Source organism: Drosophila kikkawai, chromosome 2L (genome assembly GCF_030179895.1).
Source record: "Drosophila kikkawai strain 14028-0561.14 chromosome 2L, DkikHiC1v2, whole genome shotgun sequence".
Taxonomy (NCBI): domain Eukaryota; kingdom Metazoa; phylum Arthropoda; class Insecta; order Diptera; family Drosophilidae; genus Drosophila; species Drosophila kikkawai.
In genome coordinates this window covers 836,941-853,137 of record NC_091728.1, presented here as the reverse complement: position 1 = coordinate 853,137, position 16,197 = coordinate 836,941, and the positions used below count along the sequence as shown (strand labels likewise).

The 16,197-nt window shown below is 37.9% G+C and overlaps 1 protein-coding gene across 7 annotated transcripts; it reads right to left on the bottom strand.

Annotated features, from left to right (window-relative positions):
* Positions 1 to 2,776: 2,776 nt before the first annotated feature.
* On the bottom strand, positions 2,777 to 14,653 carry Shaw (Shaker cognate w). Of its 7 annotated transcripts, XR_011445926.1 has the most exons (11): positions 14,393 to 14,653; positions 11,238 to 11,512; positions 10,730 to 11,025; positions 10,549 to 10,666; positions 10,295 to 10,489; positions 8,817 to 9,035; positions 8,151 to 8,754; positions 7,950 to 8,084; positions 6,521 to 6,961; positions 5,939 to 6,177; positions 5,053 to 5,141 (listed from the first exon to the last, which is right to left on the bottom strand). XR_011445926.1 is itself a non-coding variant. In XM_070289192.1 (10 exons), the coding sequence occupies exons 4-10, from the start codon at positions 10,981 to 10,983 to the stop codon at positions 4,795 to 4,797; spliced, it is 1,872 nt and encodes a 623-aa protein (XP_070145293.1). In that variant the 5' UTR covers positions 10,984 to 11,025; positions 11,238 to 11,392; positions 11,483 to 11,512; positions 14,393 to 14,653; the 3' UTR covers positions 2,777 to 4,794. The 7 variants fall into 7 exon arrangements, 4 of the variants coding, with proteins under 4 accessions (XP_070145293.1, XP_070145294.1, XP_070145295.1 ...); XM_070289192.1 differs by lacking the exons at positions 5,939 to 6,177; positions 6,521 to 6,961 and having other exon boundaries at positions 2,777 to 5,141; positions 11,238 to 11,392; positions 11,483 to 11,512; XR_005990990.1 differs by lacking the exon at positions 6,521 to 6,961.
* Positions 14,654 to 16,197: the final 1,544 nt, after the last annotated feature.

The window sequence follows — 16,197 nt, the reverse complement described above, 5'->3', positions numbered from 1 at the left end:
GTCGGGCAGTCAAAATTCAACTGAATCCGCGCTGCCAGAAAAACACACATTTTGGCCATAAAAGAGACCAGACCGGCAGGCAGTACCCCCCTTTCCCACACCCACTACACCGCTTTACACGCCGCTCTTGGAGAGCGTCGTCACTTTCTACGGGAAAGGCAATGCAAAATAGCCGAAATAGCCAAGCGAGTAAGAGCAGCGGCTGCCGAAGAGAGCGAGCTTCATTGAGAAAATTCCCAACGAGAGAGTCGGTGAGCGAGCTTTTAAAGGAAAGGAAAGTAAAGGAAAACTCACCGAAAACTGGAAAACTCTGCAAATAGTCGGCAAACAAAAAACATATCTATATATACACCTATAGTAACCATGTTTTTCCAGGGGGGAGCGTAGGAAACAAAAACAAAAAAGCTCTCAATGATTACAACTTACACTAGAGAGCAATGAGTGCACTGAGAGAAAATTCAAAGCAATATTATTATAAAAATAGGATACTATATAGTTTACAATGCGTTATTAATTTATTTAAATTATTAATAACGAAAGGTTTTAACCGAAAAACTATTTTTTTTTCCAGATACTGTTGAACCCTCGGAGCTGGAAGATTCTCTCAAATGTAAAATAATGGGACCTACGCAAATTATTATCTGTATTATATATTTAATATATTTAAAAAAAATGTGTCAAATATGAAATAATTTATAAATAAAAATGTTAAATAAATTAATTATATACCATACAAAGTAGCAACATTTTTCTTCATGTGTCAAAAGAGCGAGTGCCGTGGAGAGACTGCTCGCGTTAAATTTTGACTTGTAATTGAAATTTCATGGATTATTAGTTCACCCGGAGACTGTCAACCAACTGATGCTTTGGGAGACAGTGAAAAAAATACAAAAATCTTGGTGCTCTTCTTCTAAAAAAAACAACACCACCACCACCCTGAGAAATCAGCCCGGAACCAACTGTTGATTGAGGCGAGTCCGGAATAGCTTTGGTTTTTTGGATGAATAGAGATAGGTCGAGGGACTCTGTGCTCTTTTATTTGCGGGGTGGCGGGGTGGGTGAGTTGCACACAGGGGGGTTAGTAGTAGTCTCTGGTTAATGAAGCGCTTTATTGGACCATCGCCAAAAGGCCCAAAAAGAGGTGAGTCGAGATTTACACTCGGTTGGGTTACCTTCCTTCCCCTGCCCTGCTTTATCTGGGTCTTTATGCCAGAGTGTTGAAGGTCAGGCCCCTGAGGGTCCAAAATGTAGCTTTTTCCATTTTGTTGTTGCCTTTTGTTTGTCGGTTTATTTGCCAAACGGCCTCCAGAGCTGGGAGCTAAGCGTGTTGAGCTGTGTTATTGCAATAGCACTTTTTTGTTGGTAATGAAATCGAAACAAATGCCGAAAGTGGCCATAAAGTGGTTCCCAAAGCGCCCAGACACCGTGCCACCAGGTTTTACCATTTACCATTTACCCATTTTATTTTAATGGAATTTCAATACAGAAAATTAAATAAATTGTAGATTTTTAACACAAAGCGAGGCATCAAATAATAATAATAAATAAAATCAGTTTGATTATAAATAAAGAATTTTAAAAAGAATATTACTTTTAAAAAGAAAGAAAGCTAACTTTGGCCAGTCAAAGTTTGTATACCCTTGCAGGTAACAATTAAAATATATCATAACTAAGCCAAAAATGCATTCATTTCGATTCGAAAAGCAGTTTTGTGTTAGTTTTTATTAATTTAAGAAAACTGCATACCAAATTTAAAATTTTAAGAAATCAAAATTTTTGGCTATTTTTTTTAATTTTAATGATATAACCCCTTACATTTTTTTACAAAAATGGCTAAAAAATAAATTTCTTCCGAACAAAGCTAGAAAGAAGCGCCTGTTGATGCTGATCAAGAATATATATGGTTTATGGGGTCGGAAATGATTCCTTGACTTAGAAAAATATTATTTTGTATTATAAAATCTGATTTTTTATATAAAAAAACTTCTTGATTTTTTTTAAATTAAAAATATCATAACTCGGCCAAAAGAGCATTAATTTCAAATCGGAAAACTGTTCTGTGCTAGATTTTCTACAGTTAATAAATCTGCATTCATTTAAAAATTTTGAAAATTCAACTTTTTATCAAAATCAAAAATTTTAATGATGTAACCCCTTATAAAATTTTGCAAAAATGGCCAAAAAAACGATTTCTTCCTGACATATCTAGAAAGATTTCCCTGTTGATGCTGATCAAGAATATATATACTTTATAGGGTCGGAAACGTCTCCTTTACTGCGTTGCAAACTTCTGACTGAAATTATAATACCCTGCAAGGGTATAAAAATTGCAAACCAAATGAAGTCTTGCCAAGGAAGTTCGGATATTGGGCTTAAAAAGGCTTATCGGTTCTGAGACAAATTAAAACTGTTGCTGTAGGCTGAAATATATTTCTTTAGCATCTGCCCACTGCTGTTTTCTGGGCGCCTGGTATTCAAAATGGGAAGGGCGAGATATTTGCACTGTGATTTGTGCCGAGTCATCACTTTTCGGAGTAAAAATTTATCTAGTGCTTAGTTCGTGTAATTATGTAACTATGAAAAAAAAATTTGTAATTAATGAATTTAGTTTGTTAATTTGTTATATATAAAATATTTTACTTCATAATTAATTTCCCTACGTCTGCTAATATTATATTTTTATTGTTTATCTAACTCCTAAGGTAACATTTCCATATTTGTTTTTCCCCTCAATAAAATTGGCCAAGCCTCGGGTTTGGTGTTCAATAGATTTCTTTATTGCATTTCTTTTTATATTGTTTTTTGTTTTTATTTCATATATATATAGATGTATATATATATAAATGTATATATAATTAGTTTAATTTGTTTGTTGTTCATGAATTATTGAGAGAACAATTTCGTTTGTTTTTGGGTTTGTTTCCGTTTTAGTTCAAATAGTATACAATTTGCTTAACTATACAATTTAAAAAACAGCTTTTCCTCTTGAAATCATAGCGAGAAAATGTTAAATGAAAAACGATATAAACAATTGTTTGTATCCATTTCCTATATAGCTTGCAAGTATAATATTTGTAATATTAATTTAGTTCTTATTAACGCTCCTTTGTTCATTGTAAAAACTTAACAAATTTTTGTTTGTTTGCTTGCTTTTTATTTTTCGTTTATTTGTTGCCCATTCTTCGATCCAAAATGTTGCTTAAGTTTTGCCGCCTTTTATTTATTTACTTATTACCTTTTTCCTTTGCTTGCTCTTAGTAAGTATCATGTTTATTCTTACAAATATGTGTATGCTTGCTGATAGATATATGTAACGTATTTATATTCAAAATGTACAAGAGAATTGGGTAAATGAAGGGGGAACCCCAGCAGCAGTTTGGTAAACTTTTTAGCAAATTTAAATTAACTTTAAGGGGAAAAGGAACTGCCTCCTGGTTGCCTATATAAATTATTTACCTTTGAAAGCGGTAGGAATTCTTAAATTTTTTTAATTTTTCCGCTTCCCTCTTAGCCTGATACGTGGGCCAACTTTGGTTGTTCAAAGGAGAAGAATCTAGAAGAAGCTCAGCCCAGAATCCAAGTGTGTGTGATGAGCGCGAAATGTTGTTTGTTTTCTTCCACTTTCCTGTGCACCTTCCTTAATTTATTTTATTTACCTATGTAATTTTTGTTGTTTTGCTGTTTTGTTAAGTTCGCCAGAAAAGTTAAAGTCAACATGTGAATTGTTAAACAGACTTCAGAGCCAAGGGTGTGCGTGTGTGAGTTGTTTTTCGATTGATTTCTGTTTTCAATTAGGCAAAACCTCAACTGGTAAAGCTTCTGTTTGGAGTTTCCTTTCCCATTTTACAAGTAATTCATGTATATATATAGGTACATTTATATATATCTATATATTAAATTAAAGCTTTAGAGTCTTTACACAACGCATAAGGAACTGGCAAACCGAGTATAAAGCATCCTAGGATTATGTACATTCTTCAGCGATTTATTATTAACTATTTAATGTAAAAAACGGGTTCGTTAGTAAGCTTGCAAAAGGTAAATATGTATGTATATATACTCGTATATGGTTTAAAAACATCTGTCTTGGTAAAAGCCATGTTGGATTATCTATATTTTAGCTAGGGTTATGTTTTAGGCGTTCGATATTGATAGGTTTCGATCGTGTGTGATATGGTCAACACAAAGTTATGATCAGAGATGGCCCTGGATCCTCTAAAGGGGGAATTGTATGAAATATATACTGATATGATGTCACAAAAATTAGCTATGAAATGTAATTGAAAACATAGGTTTCTCCCTTGATATTGCTTCTCGCTGATATGACATACAGTTTAGTTGAACTTATAAATTAATTAATAATAACCTTAAAAGCCTTAGTTATACATTTTATAAGTAGAAAAGAAACAACCTTTGAAGAGCCAGTAAATCAAGTCATTAAGTGGCTGTATCTAAAGACATTAAAAGTTGAATATATCATATCTATTTCTTCCACTTTGTTATATTTCTGCCAGCTTGAAACAAATTGATACCTTTACCTTTTCCTGGGCGAATATATGATATTCATTTCAATAGAGAACCAAACAAAACAAGGACGATCTCCGATCAATGATAGGTATCAGTTTTGGATCCTTATGCCATCTCTGAAGTACTCCTTATACGTATGCGAAGGCTATATGATATCGAATCGAGATATTGCTTATTTCCGGGTGATGATTATGGGGGATAATATAGGGTATAGATATCAGGTGGCTTTGAGTCTTGGCTGCCCGCTTTCACTCCTTCTTGCTGAGATTAGAGGAAGGCCTTCTTGCTGGTCTCCAGGCCGCTGTTCGTGGTCGCCGTTGTGGTGGTTGTAGAAACGCCCGAGTCCTTGCCCACACTGGCCGTGGTGGAGACGGCAATGCTGGGTATCGGAGGAGGAGGAGCGGCGGCTCCTGCAACTCCTACTCCTACTCCTCCTCCTCCTCCTCCCGTTTCTCCTCCTGCCTGATGCGGTGGCGGTGTGGCGGCCAGTGGCGTGGGTATACGCGGCTGGAACGCTGGCTTGCCCATTGCCAAGGCTGGATTGAGATCCAGCATTGTCCTGGGACTCATGGCCACAATGCTAGCGCCCAAAGGACCTGCGAAAAGTTGAGCAACTTTTTGTTTTTAACCCCGCACAGAACACGGAAGAACAGAAAGAGATTATCGGTTGTCGGGTTTCGGTTTGGTTACAGGAAGTGGGTACAGGAAGTGGAGTTATATAGCCGGAAACAATAGATAGACATATATATATAGTAGAGGAGTTGTGGGAGGAGTAGTCCAGGAAGTGGTGTGGTGGCGGAAAACAGAGAAAGAAAAAGAAGAAGAAAGAGAGAGAGAGAGAGAAAGGTAAATATTATTTTCATGAAACTTTCGGTTAGTTACCAAATTCGTTTAACTTGAATTTTGTCTTGGCAGGTTTTAAGTTTTACGTTTTAAGTTTTAAGTTTTAGGAGGGCTTTGGGTTCAGGCTTTGCTGATAGTAATTACTGGGTGCACTTGGTTACTACGATACATATATATACGGTATACGAGGTGGCGGTGGGTGTTTCCTGGGAAGGGTGTAGCACGAACACGAACACGAACACAACAACTCACACACACATGACATATATTAAGTTAACATCTAGGGAATCAAATCAAATCAAACACGCTCTCTAAGATTCCAGGCTCAAGTCCAGGTAAATAACACATGCAGCATGCAGCACATATATAGTTTTAGATAATATAAAGTCGGTTTCGGGGGCTAGGGCTTTCTGCTTGGCGCTACAAACTATATTTTCAACTAGTTGACACTTTTTAGTAGGGGGATTTTTGGATTCGGAAGAGAGCGACAGTTTTAAAGTTTATTTTTAGGGGGGGGTGGGGGTTTAAGAGGGGGTTAAAAATGTGGTTTTTAAACCAAAACACACACCCGCCCAGCAGAGATTCTCCGAGGTTTGGTTTTCTTACGATGTTAGGTAGCATGATAGATGAAGGTCTTTCTTGGGTTTATTTCTTTACATTTACTGAGGTTTTTCATTCATTTTTGATTTTTCGTTTCGTTCTTTTCGATTTTTTTCTGGTCGAGTTTTATGTTCTTATATATTTTTGTGGTGTCTTGAGAAATTACAAAATATCTTTCTGTCTTTTAGTCGAAACTGAAGGCCATATCTGAAATACAAGAGTTCGAGATAATACAAATACAACGTTGTCTTCTTTGATAATTAACAGCTAAGGGAAGGGTCCTCCGATTTGGGTTGAGACTAAAAACCATAAAAAAATCACAAAATTACACACGCACACACAACAAGAGAGAGAGATAGAGAGAGAGAATACACACTGGTAACGAAGAAACGAACGAGCCAGAACTGAAGAACAACACGTACACGATATATATGGTAATATATATCTATTTAGCATATGTAATATTATTTAGGTAAAGATAGGTGGAGAAATATATATATAGAGAGAGTAGAAAACACGTAGAAAATTACATATTGTTGAGTATATATACGATTATATAGCAGGTTGTTGGAGTGGTAGTAGTAACAGTAGATAGCAGTAGCAGACGTCGCCGGCATAGTAACTCATATTCATAATCATATCTGTGGGTATGTGGCATCCAGGAGTGTGTGTGAGCTTTCGATCCAACGTACCACAGGCTCCTCCATCTGGGATCTGTGATCTGTGATCCTCAGATCTCTCTCGCTCTGTTCTGCTATCCAGTCCTGTTCTCCCTTCGCTTGCTCATAGATCAGTTTGCCAGATTCTTATATAAGTTGAAAGGTTCTAAGCCTGGAAATTTCTTTCTGGGGGAAGTTGGTTACACTATTGGTTCTTCATTCTGGTTATGTTGCTGCTGTCGATGTTGCTGAGATGTCGTTGTGTTTTATGGCTTAGAGCAGCCTGCTCTTTTTGCCGTCGCGCGGTTTGCCAATCATGGTTGTATATTCATCTATTTACACAAGATTTGTAGGGGGGTTTGGATTGGATCGTTTCATCAATGAAAAAACAAATTATATTAAGGTAAAACGAAGGAGTAAAATCAAAAAATATATAGAGTCTCGTATCTGGATATCGTAATCGTTGTAGAGATAGCTTATTATAGAGTATATATATATATATATAAATGAATTGGTACCATACAGATTCTTGTACTTTGAAGGTAGATCCTAAACTGATTGAAGTTCGATCGATGACTTGAATATACAGAAATGCCTTCGATGGGTGTTTTGGGAGGAAGTCGAGGTCTGGTATTTATATGATGGGCTTTATGGCTGGAGCTTTGAGTCTGAAGATGGGTAATTCGAAGAGGAATTTAGGAACTGATGACAGATAAACCTTAGAAATTCCTCTCCGAATACCCCATCATCACTCCAGTCCCCTCTCGTATGCAATTGCGGGAAATGAAAGCTAAGCTCGAATTAAATGAATCGAGTATGAATCGAGTATGAACCGATTATGAATAAAGAAGCCTTAAATGCATGGTAATTACATAGAGTACATATATACACGTACACACGACGAATGACATGGTAAATTATGGATATATATAGTATAGCCGGAGGGGAAAAGCGCACCCAAGATCTTTATTAATCGTTACGGGACCAAAGTTGTAACTCATCTTCGTTGTGTCAATAAAACTGAGAGCGAGACGGCACAAAGGATAACGAGTAGTTATTTTTACTGGGTTTTTGTGTGCCAACTTAATCCATACAACTCGGACTTTTGGGGCTGTGCGAGCTGTGCAAGCTTTTAGAGACAGGTTAGGCATATATACTAGGGCTCGGTTAAGTCCTGGTTTTGCTGTACTTTTAGTGATAAATGTATAACTGGGTGCCTTTTTGAAGCGCAGCTCGAATTCGTTTTGTAGTTTTTCTTGTACTTTTTTTGTTGGTGGCTTGCTTGGATCGTGGAACAGACTTTATTGAGTAGGAACTCACCAGACTTGGGGCTGACCAGGTCCTTGGTTTTATTGTTCATGCGACGTGGTCCAGTTCCGCCGGAGCCCATGGGACCGGAGTGAGGGCCAGAGCCCGGTGTGCCACAGCCACTGACCCCGCCGCCGCCAGGGGCACCTTTAGAGATTTTATAACAAATTATTCTTTATAAATTTATATTCTTAAAGATTAAGACTGTTTTACCTGGCAGTCGTGGCGGCCGCGGCTGCTCGACGGGAAGCACTCGTCTCCGCTTCTTTGGCAGTTTGGCCCTGGCCTGCGTGTGCGAGTAGTACATGGCAAAGTTGCTGACGATGACGGGCACTGGCAGTGCAATGGTTAATACACCGGCCAGGGCGCATAGGGCGCCCACAAACATGCCGATGTAGGTTTTGGGCGCCATGTCGCCATAGCCGACGGTGGTCATGGTGACCAAAGCCCACCACAGGCCTAGCGGTATGCTGTTGAAGTCATTGTGCGGATTCGGCTGGATGCGTTCCGCATAGTAGACCAAACTGGCAAAGATCACGATGCCCAGGACGAGGAAGAAGACCAGCAGGGTTAGCTCCTTGGCCGAGGCGCGGAACGTCTGGATGAGGATCTTCAGGCCGGACGAGTGGCGCGTCAGCTTGAACAGACGCATGATGCGGATGATCGAGAAGAACTCGAGGATGTCAGCGTTCTCCAAATGCGATGCGAACCGCTGAAGCACTAGATCGATATAAAAACTAAGCGTCGCTATGTAGTCTATGATGTTAACAGATGACTTGATGAACTCCCACTTGTTTGGCGATGAGATAAAGCGCACCTGGGGAGGGAGATGACATGTTTAGATATGGGTTTAAGTTTCTTAAGGTTGAGATCCCTTACCAGTATCTCAAAGGTAAACCAGGCATTGCACACGCATTCTATATAAAAGAAGGCTATGTGGGCATTGGTCTGTGTTTTGTCCAAAAACCAGGCAGCACTGCCATTCGCCGTTCGCACCGTCACATTCTTGACGATGGGCACCCGCATGTCGGGATGGGTCTTCAAACAGAACGACAGGATCGAAATGCAGATGAAGAATACCGAAACCACGCCAATGGTCTGAGGAATAGAGAAGAATATGTTGATTTTAGGATATATAATATATATTGAATATGTATAATATATTAATATATATTTATATTTATTTCTTGTCAACCTCATTCATGGAATGATTAATGCTTTAATATGCCTTGGTCTGGTTGATGGATTTTATGCATTTCAACAAACTATAAATATACTACACTTGTATTTTCCAGATATATAAATTCAAATTCGAAGCACTTTTAAAATTAATATATCATTTTAAGTGCACTTTTTATGTAGGTGAAATGTTTCTATAAATAAATCTTGTTTGTGAATTATTTATGCATCTGAATTCATGGGATAATTTCAATAAAAATTATAATTAATAATAATTTATTCAAGCTATTAAAGGATATTTTTGTTTAGAAGATCAACGGTTTAAGTCCCTTTTTATACCCTTGCAGGGTATTATAATTTCAGTCAGAAGTTTGCAACGCAGTGAAGGAGACGTTTCCGACCCCATAAACCATATATATTCTTGATCAGCATCAACAGGGGAATCTTTCTAGACATGTCCAGAAGAAATCGATTTTTTGGCCATTTTAGCGAAATTTTATAAGGGGTTACATCATTAAAATTTTTGATTTTGATAAAAAATTGAATTTTCAAAGATTTTAAATGAAGTATGCAGATTTATTAACTGTAGAAAATCTTGCACAGAACAGTTTTCCAATTTAAAATTAATGTTCTTTTGGCCGAGTTATGATACTTTTAATTTAAAAAAAAATCAAGAAGTTTTTTAATATAAAAAATCAGATTTTATAATACAAAATAATATTTTTCTAAGTCAAGGAATCATTTCCGACCCCATAAACCATATATATTCTTGATCAGCATTAACAGGCGCTTCTTTCTAGCTTTGTTCGGAAGAAATTTATTTTTTAGCCATTTTTGCAAAAAAATGTAAGGGGTTACATCATTAAAATTTGCAAAAATTGCAAAAAATTTTCATTTCTTAAAATTTTAAATTTGGTATGCAGTTTTATTAAATTAATAAAAACTAACACAAAACTGCTTTCCGAATCGAAATGAATGCATTTTTGGCTTAGTTATGATATATTTTAAGTGTTTTCTGGTATACAAACTTTGACTGGCCAAAGTTAGCTTTCTTTCTTGTTTTTTATATTTTTTTTATATTTAAATTATTATTTTATTATTTAATTTTCATCCTATTAATACAAATATTTTACTAACTGACATTACATGATCTTTTTACACTTAAAAAGCTTCCTTACCTTGGCGGCATTGGAACTGTAGGGCTCATCGAACAAGGACCAAATGCGCGGCTTCATCTCCTGCCACCAGGATATGGTGCCTTTGTAGTAGTCCTCCTCGAAGCCAAATTTCCTAGCCAACTCCTCTTCGGACGGTTTTTCCGTATCCAGATCCAGGCGATCCAGTACGGCCAGGGTTTCCTGAGTGTCGCGATGCTGCAAATAAATAAAATCATTAAAAGTAATTCCCAAAACTGACCCCACATCCAACTCACCTGCGTATAGGTCATCCAACAGCAGGGCTCCACCTGGTTCGAGTCTAGGCCCCAAAATTCCAATTCCTCCTCAAACAGCGGTCCGCACACATCCGTTGGATAGTGCAGCTTGCCAGTTCTGCAAAGATTTGGTTTATATATATAGACCCCTGCTATATAGATACCCTGCAATCCTTCTCACCTGTAATAGTTGAGCACTTGTGCAAAGACGCCCGGATGCCGGTCAAAGAAGTACTCATTCAATATCGGATCATAGTTGGCCAGGGCCTCGGTGAGGCGGGATAGTCGCGTTGCCGGAATCTTTTTCAGTGTGGCCTTGTAGGTCTCGTGCCTGATGCCGCCCACATTGAGCACCACCCGGTTCTCCGAGTCCATGTTGATTAGATTCATGGCTGCATGCGCATAGTGTTGCATTTTTTTAGGTATATAAGTCATTGTCTCACAGAAAGAACTAAATTAAATCTTTAAATAATATAACTGAAATAAATTATAATTAAATTAATTGAAAATTTAAATATTTTAAAATGATCTGAAGATGTTCTTAAAGTTTTTAGATACTTTTTCCAACGAAATAAAAACAAAGAAAACTAATTTCTTGGATTTAGAGTGTTTTGTGTGGGTTTCTCTTTGTTTTTCTTTTTATAATATATATATATAAAATATATGTGTGTATTCTTTTGCTGTCCAACCTGTTTGTTTTTCGTTGTCCTTGCCCACGATTTGTACAGTTATCCGTGCCCCGCGTCCCAGGCACCTCGACACTCATACACAACAAGACGACGCTCCAACCTCCAGGGGGGGTGAGTAGGAGGTGGGGATCAGGTCTCAATCCCGCGGACTCCCACTTGAAAATGGTTCAACCAGAAATGGTTAGGAACGGTTAGGAACCCAAAGCATCCTCGAAATGCTTCGCCCTGGGCCTTGAGCTACTCACTAAGTTGGGGCTACATTGGACAACATGGCGCTGGAAAAAAAATATATATAGGATTTTTCTTATCAGTTGTGAAATTATTTTTAAATATGTATACAAATTAATTGAATATTTTCAGTGGTTGTTTATAATAATCATTCGTAGAAGTTCCTGTGGAATAATTCCAAATGGAATTCATGGAAACCCACTTATATGATCCCCATTATAGTTGATGGTTAGTAATTATGGCCTACATTCCTCCTGTATATGAGTGTGTGCTGGGTAAAAAGTCGATTTAATGCACACGCTCAACTATTTCGGGAATAAAACCAATAAAGAAAATAGGCTAAAGCCTGTTCTTATAATGGATATAATTAAACAAGGTGTTTATCCTATTTAAAAATTGTTTTATAATTTGTTTAAAGATCTAAATAATTAATAAAACCCAAGTTTAATCAAAAGTTCGCAATAAAAGACTGGCAAATCACATGGCCTACATGCCTTTTGAATGTTAAGCATACAAATCATCGATTCTAAATCAATATTTTGTGTACACAAATCATTGAGAAATATGTATATATACGCTTATATGGATTCTGTTTCGCACATCTTCGATTTATTTGTTTATCTGCCAGATATAAGTGATTCAGTTATGTGCGAAAGTGTGCCGGATGGAGGAGGCTAGTGTTACTCCGAAATTCGAAAAAGAACCTCATTTGATGGATGCATCCTTCCAACCGCCCCCACAATCCGATGATTCAATGCTTGGATTCACTCTATTTGCATTTTCTACGCCGCATAGATATTTGTATTTATATTTGGCGAGGATCAACAGCAATTGAGCGCTCGAACTAGAGCCATTTATCTGGGAAATGGGCAATAATATTCGCTTCAACTGAAATTGACCCATTAGCAGCTCGTGAAGCGCATCATCCCACTCTTTGGGCTTGTTTTTCCTCCCAGATCGAACTAAATATAGACTCTAAACAATATCATCGATAGCGTCATCAATATCAGAGAGTGGAACGAAGAAGACACCCTTTAAAGATATATACTTTATATATATATATATAAGCATATAAAAATAAAATAAAAGGAAGTAAAACGGAACGTAACGGAATAATGAAATTGCCTTTTCGTGATTTGCACAAAAGGCAAATATTTGTTCTTAAACAATATTTAGTTTTGGCGCTGCATTGTTTACACACTCGCACGCACAGATACAAATGTATCTAGATACACCCGCATGTGTACACGGTAAACAAATGCTAGGCATTAAGTATATTTAAGAATAATATTTCAATTTAAAGAGTATTGCAATATTTATAAATTAAAATAAAAGTATTATGGGAATGTTTGAAAATATTGATATATCTTCTTTAATCTTTTAATTATGATTGTTAAAAATAAATATCTAGAAGGTGTAAAGAAAGCAAAAGTAAAGGCAAAAGAGTTCGAAATAGAACCTGCTAGTCGCGATTAAAAATGTAATCTCTGAGAGGCATATCCTGTAAATATTTATATGTAATTGTAAATATCTGATGGGTGTATTCTGTGATATTTATCCTCTAAATATTTAAACAAAATTGTAAATGAAAGTAGGTTTTTTTCTCTGTCTGTATATAGACAAAGTGAGCAACAGCGTCTTGTGCTGTCCGCCTGCCTGTCCGGGCTGTTCTTTTTCTGTTGTCGACTCTCATCCTTGTCCATTGGATGTGTTTACTTGCAACCGGCTGGCTGCTGCTGCTTCTCCGGCTCCTACCGATTCCAGATTCTCAAATCAGCGCCAATAAAAAAATACAAAACAAGGCGGGCACACACCATTTTCCCCACATATATACAAGGAGGGGGCTTTATAAACAAAACAAACAAGACACCGAAAACTCACACGCTTCCCAGCCGAATATTCGGAATTCACTTTGCGATTAATGTTAATGATTGTGTTATACACACACACACGCACACCCAAGAGTCCAGCTTTAATATTCATAAGTTTAAAGGGGAGTGTGTGTACCCACTAATGAGTGGCGGAGCTACCCTAGAAAACACACACACTTCTTGGCAAGTATTTAAAATGAGTTTTTCGGTGTCGGTGTTGTTTTTTGTTCCTCAATTTTTTATACCAAATTTCCTTCCCTTTACCATTCCCCCGCCCCTGTCCCTTTCCCTTGCCCCACCCGCCGAAAGAACATTACACGCAAAGTAAGAGTAGTTAGAGGTGGCTTAACGGCCTCCTCCTGGGGGGCACACACACAGTAGGTCAGGAGTGTTTTGTAAGTAGCGTGTTGTAGTAGTAACTGTTCCCGTGCTCTCTGTCTCTCTGGTGCTCGCTCTCTCTCTGTTTTTGTTGTGGGTATGAAGTTGCCTGCCTCGGTTAACTTGGCGTATACTTGATATATACACACACAGACACAGTGGGGCACAGGAGGAGCACACGGAGTAAACGGAGACCCCTTACACGTGTGTGTCGCGCACGCATCGATTTTTCCGTTCCTTTTTTCATTATATTTTTTTGTATTTTTTTTTTGGGGCATCACTGAAACTTCCTTTAAGCCGGACTTGGTCTACACTAGACATATACGCCGCCGCGCCACGCCGCCGCCGCCGCCGATTTTTGCCTTATTTGACGCGCCGCCGCCAAATTATGAAAATAACGGCGCGCCGCGGCGCGCCGCTGGTGCGGCATCGGCGCAGCTTCAGCGCGGCCTTCAGTGTCATTGTTCTTTATAAAACTTTAAAAAAAATAAATAACTCATTAAAATGGCCTTTTTGCCTTATTTGACGCGCCGCCGCCGCCGGTTCTTTCTGACTACTACGCCGCCGCCGCCGAGTCATTTTGACCTCTACGCCGCCGCCGATGCCTTTAACCATCGGCGTAAACCTCTAGTCTACACACACACACACAGAGGGACACGCATAGTAGATGGACCTCACCTCTATGCCCTCATCCTGCGGTCTCGAAGCGCACGGCCCACGGACATAGTTGGAAAATACTTGGGAAACCAGGGATTGCACTACACTAGACACACTGCTTCTGTGTATTTATTTGATTTATTTTCTCGTTTGGGTTTGGTGGGCCTTTCTCCTTTCTCCGTTTCCCTGCGCTCCTTGCCGTTCTCACTACGGGCTGTTATCCATTCCGTTCTCACTACAGGCTGTTGTCCACTCCGCTCTCTTCGCACTCGCGTTCCGCACCGTTCGAGGCGATTTAACAAACTGAAAAGGAATTTCGAAACAAAACCGATTCGGCGGCCAGCACACACTGACGGCATTTTCCTCACATTCTCTCAGTTTTTAGTGTTCGGGGATGATGTTGTTCCACTTCATCTTTGTCGAAAGACGAGTGCATGCGCAGAGAGTGGCTTTCCTCTTCTTATTCGCTTGCAATTCCTTTTGTTCTGACATTCGCCTGTGGGCGCCAAAATCCAACACTGCGTATGAGTAATGGAAAGTTTGAAATTGAGAAATAGGTGTCTCGAAAGGCTATAGTTGAGACACTTTTAATCAGATAGTTTTAGTGTCTACAAAATAAAACTAACAAGAAAGGAAGCTAACTTCGGCACGCCGAAGTTTGTATACCCTTGCAGATTAGTTTCGATGTTTATATTATAGATTTAAATGCTGAAAACACTCACAAAACAGAGTTTCATTAAATTTTACCTATACTTATTATGTTTACAGTTTGACAGTTTCAGTTTTACATTCCCAGCTTTACATATTTTATACATTTACCGATCGCTTCTATGGCAGCTATATGATATAGTTGTCAGATTTTTATAAAATTTATTCCAAAATTCTAGAATAATAAAAAAAAACTTATATCTGAGAGTAGATAAACATACGTTGAAAAACAACGAAGCTATAATTTTTATACCCTGGCAGGGTATTTTATTTCCAGTCCGAAGCTAATTACGCATTGAAGGAGTCATTTCCGACCCCATAAACCATATATATTCTTGATCAGCATTAGCAGGCGCATCTTTCTGGCTAAGTCCGGAGGAAACAAATTTTTAATCAATTTTTTCAAAATGTTATAAGGGGTTACATCATTAAAATTCTCAAAATTTGATAAAATTTTCAATTTCAAACTAAGTATGCAGATTTGTTAACCTTATAAAAACTAACATAACACCGCTTTCCTAATGCAAATTAAGGCATTTTTGACAGATTTATGCCTATTTTAGTTTTTAATTTGCTATTTTTCTCTGTTCAATTACAGACTTTTCATCGTCATCGCCATCGCTCCTAGTCATCAGTATCAGTAGACCTGACACCCACCCTGGACAAGAACCAAGGGAAAGGACCAACGACACACGCAAAAGGATGGTGGATAAGGGATGGGAATGGAGGAATAGGGATCAGGAATCAGGGATAAGAAGAGAGCACCGCCAGAAGCCAAAAGTCAAAGTATCATGGCAGTTTCGATCCGGAATGTTAATCTGTCATAAATAGGACTTCCAGTCAGGTCTGCCGGCTACTTTTACAACAACAGCAACGAACACAACAAGCAACATTTTAATTTTAAAATACTTTATTTTATTCTATGTTAATGAACCTAAATAAAAACAATAAAATACATTATTTTATATTATTTTGTTTTATTTTATTTTTCCTATTCCTATAAGAACAATGAAATGAGCATCACTGGTAGTAAGTGAGATGGCATTTTAATGCAAAATAGCTAGATGAGCATCACTGGCAGTTAGTGAAATGCCATTTTCTCCCAATAAAGCAAAATA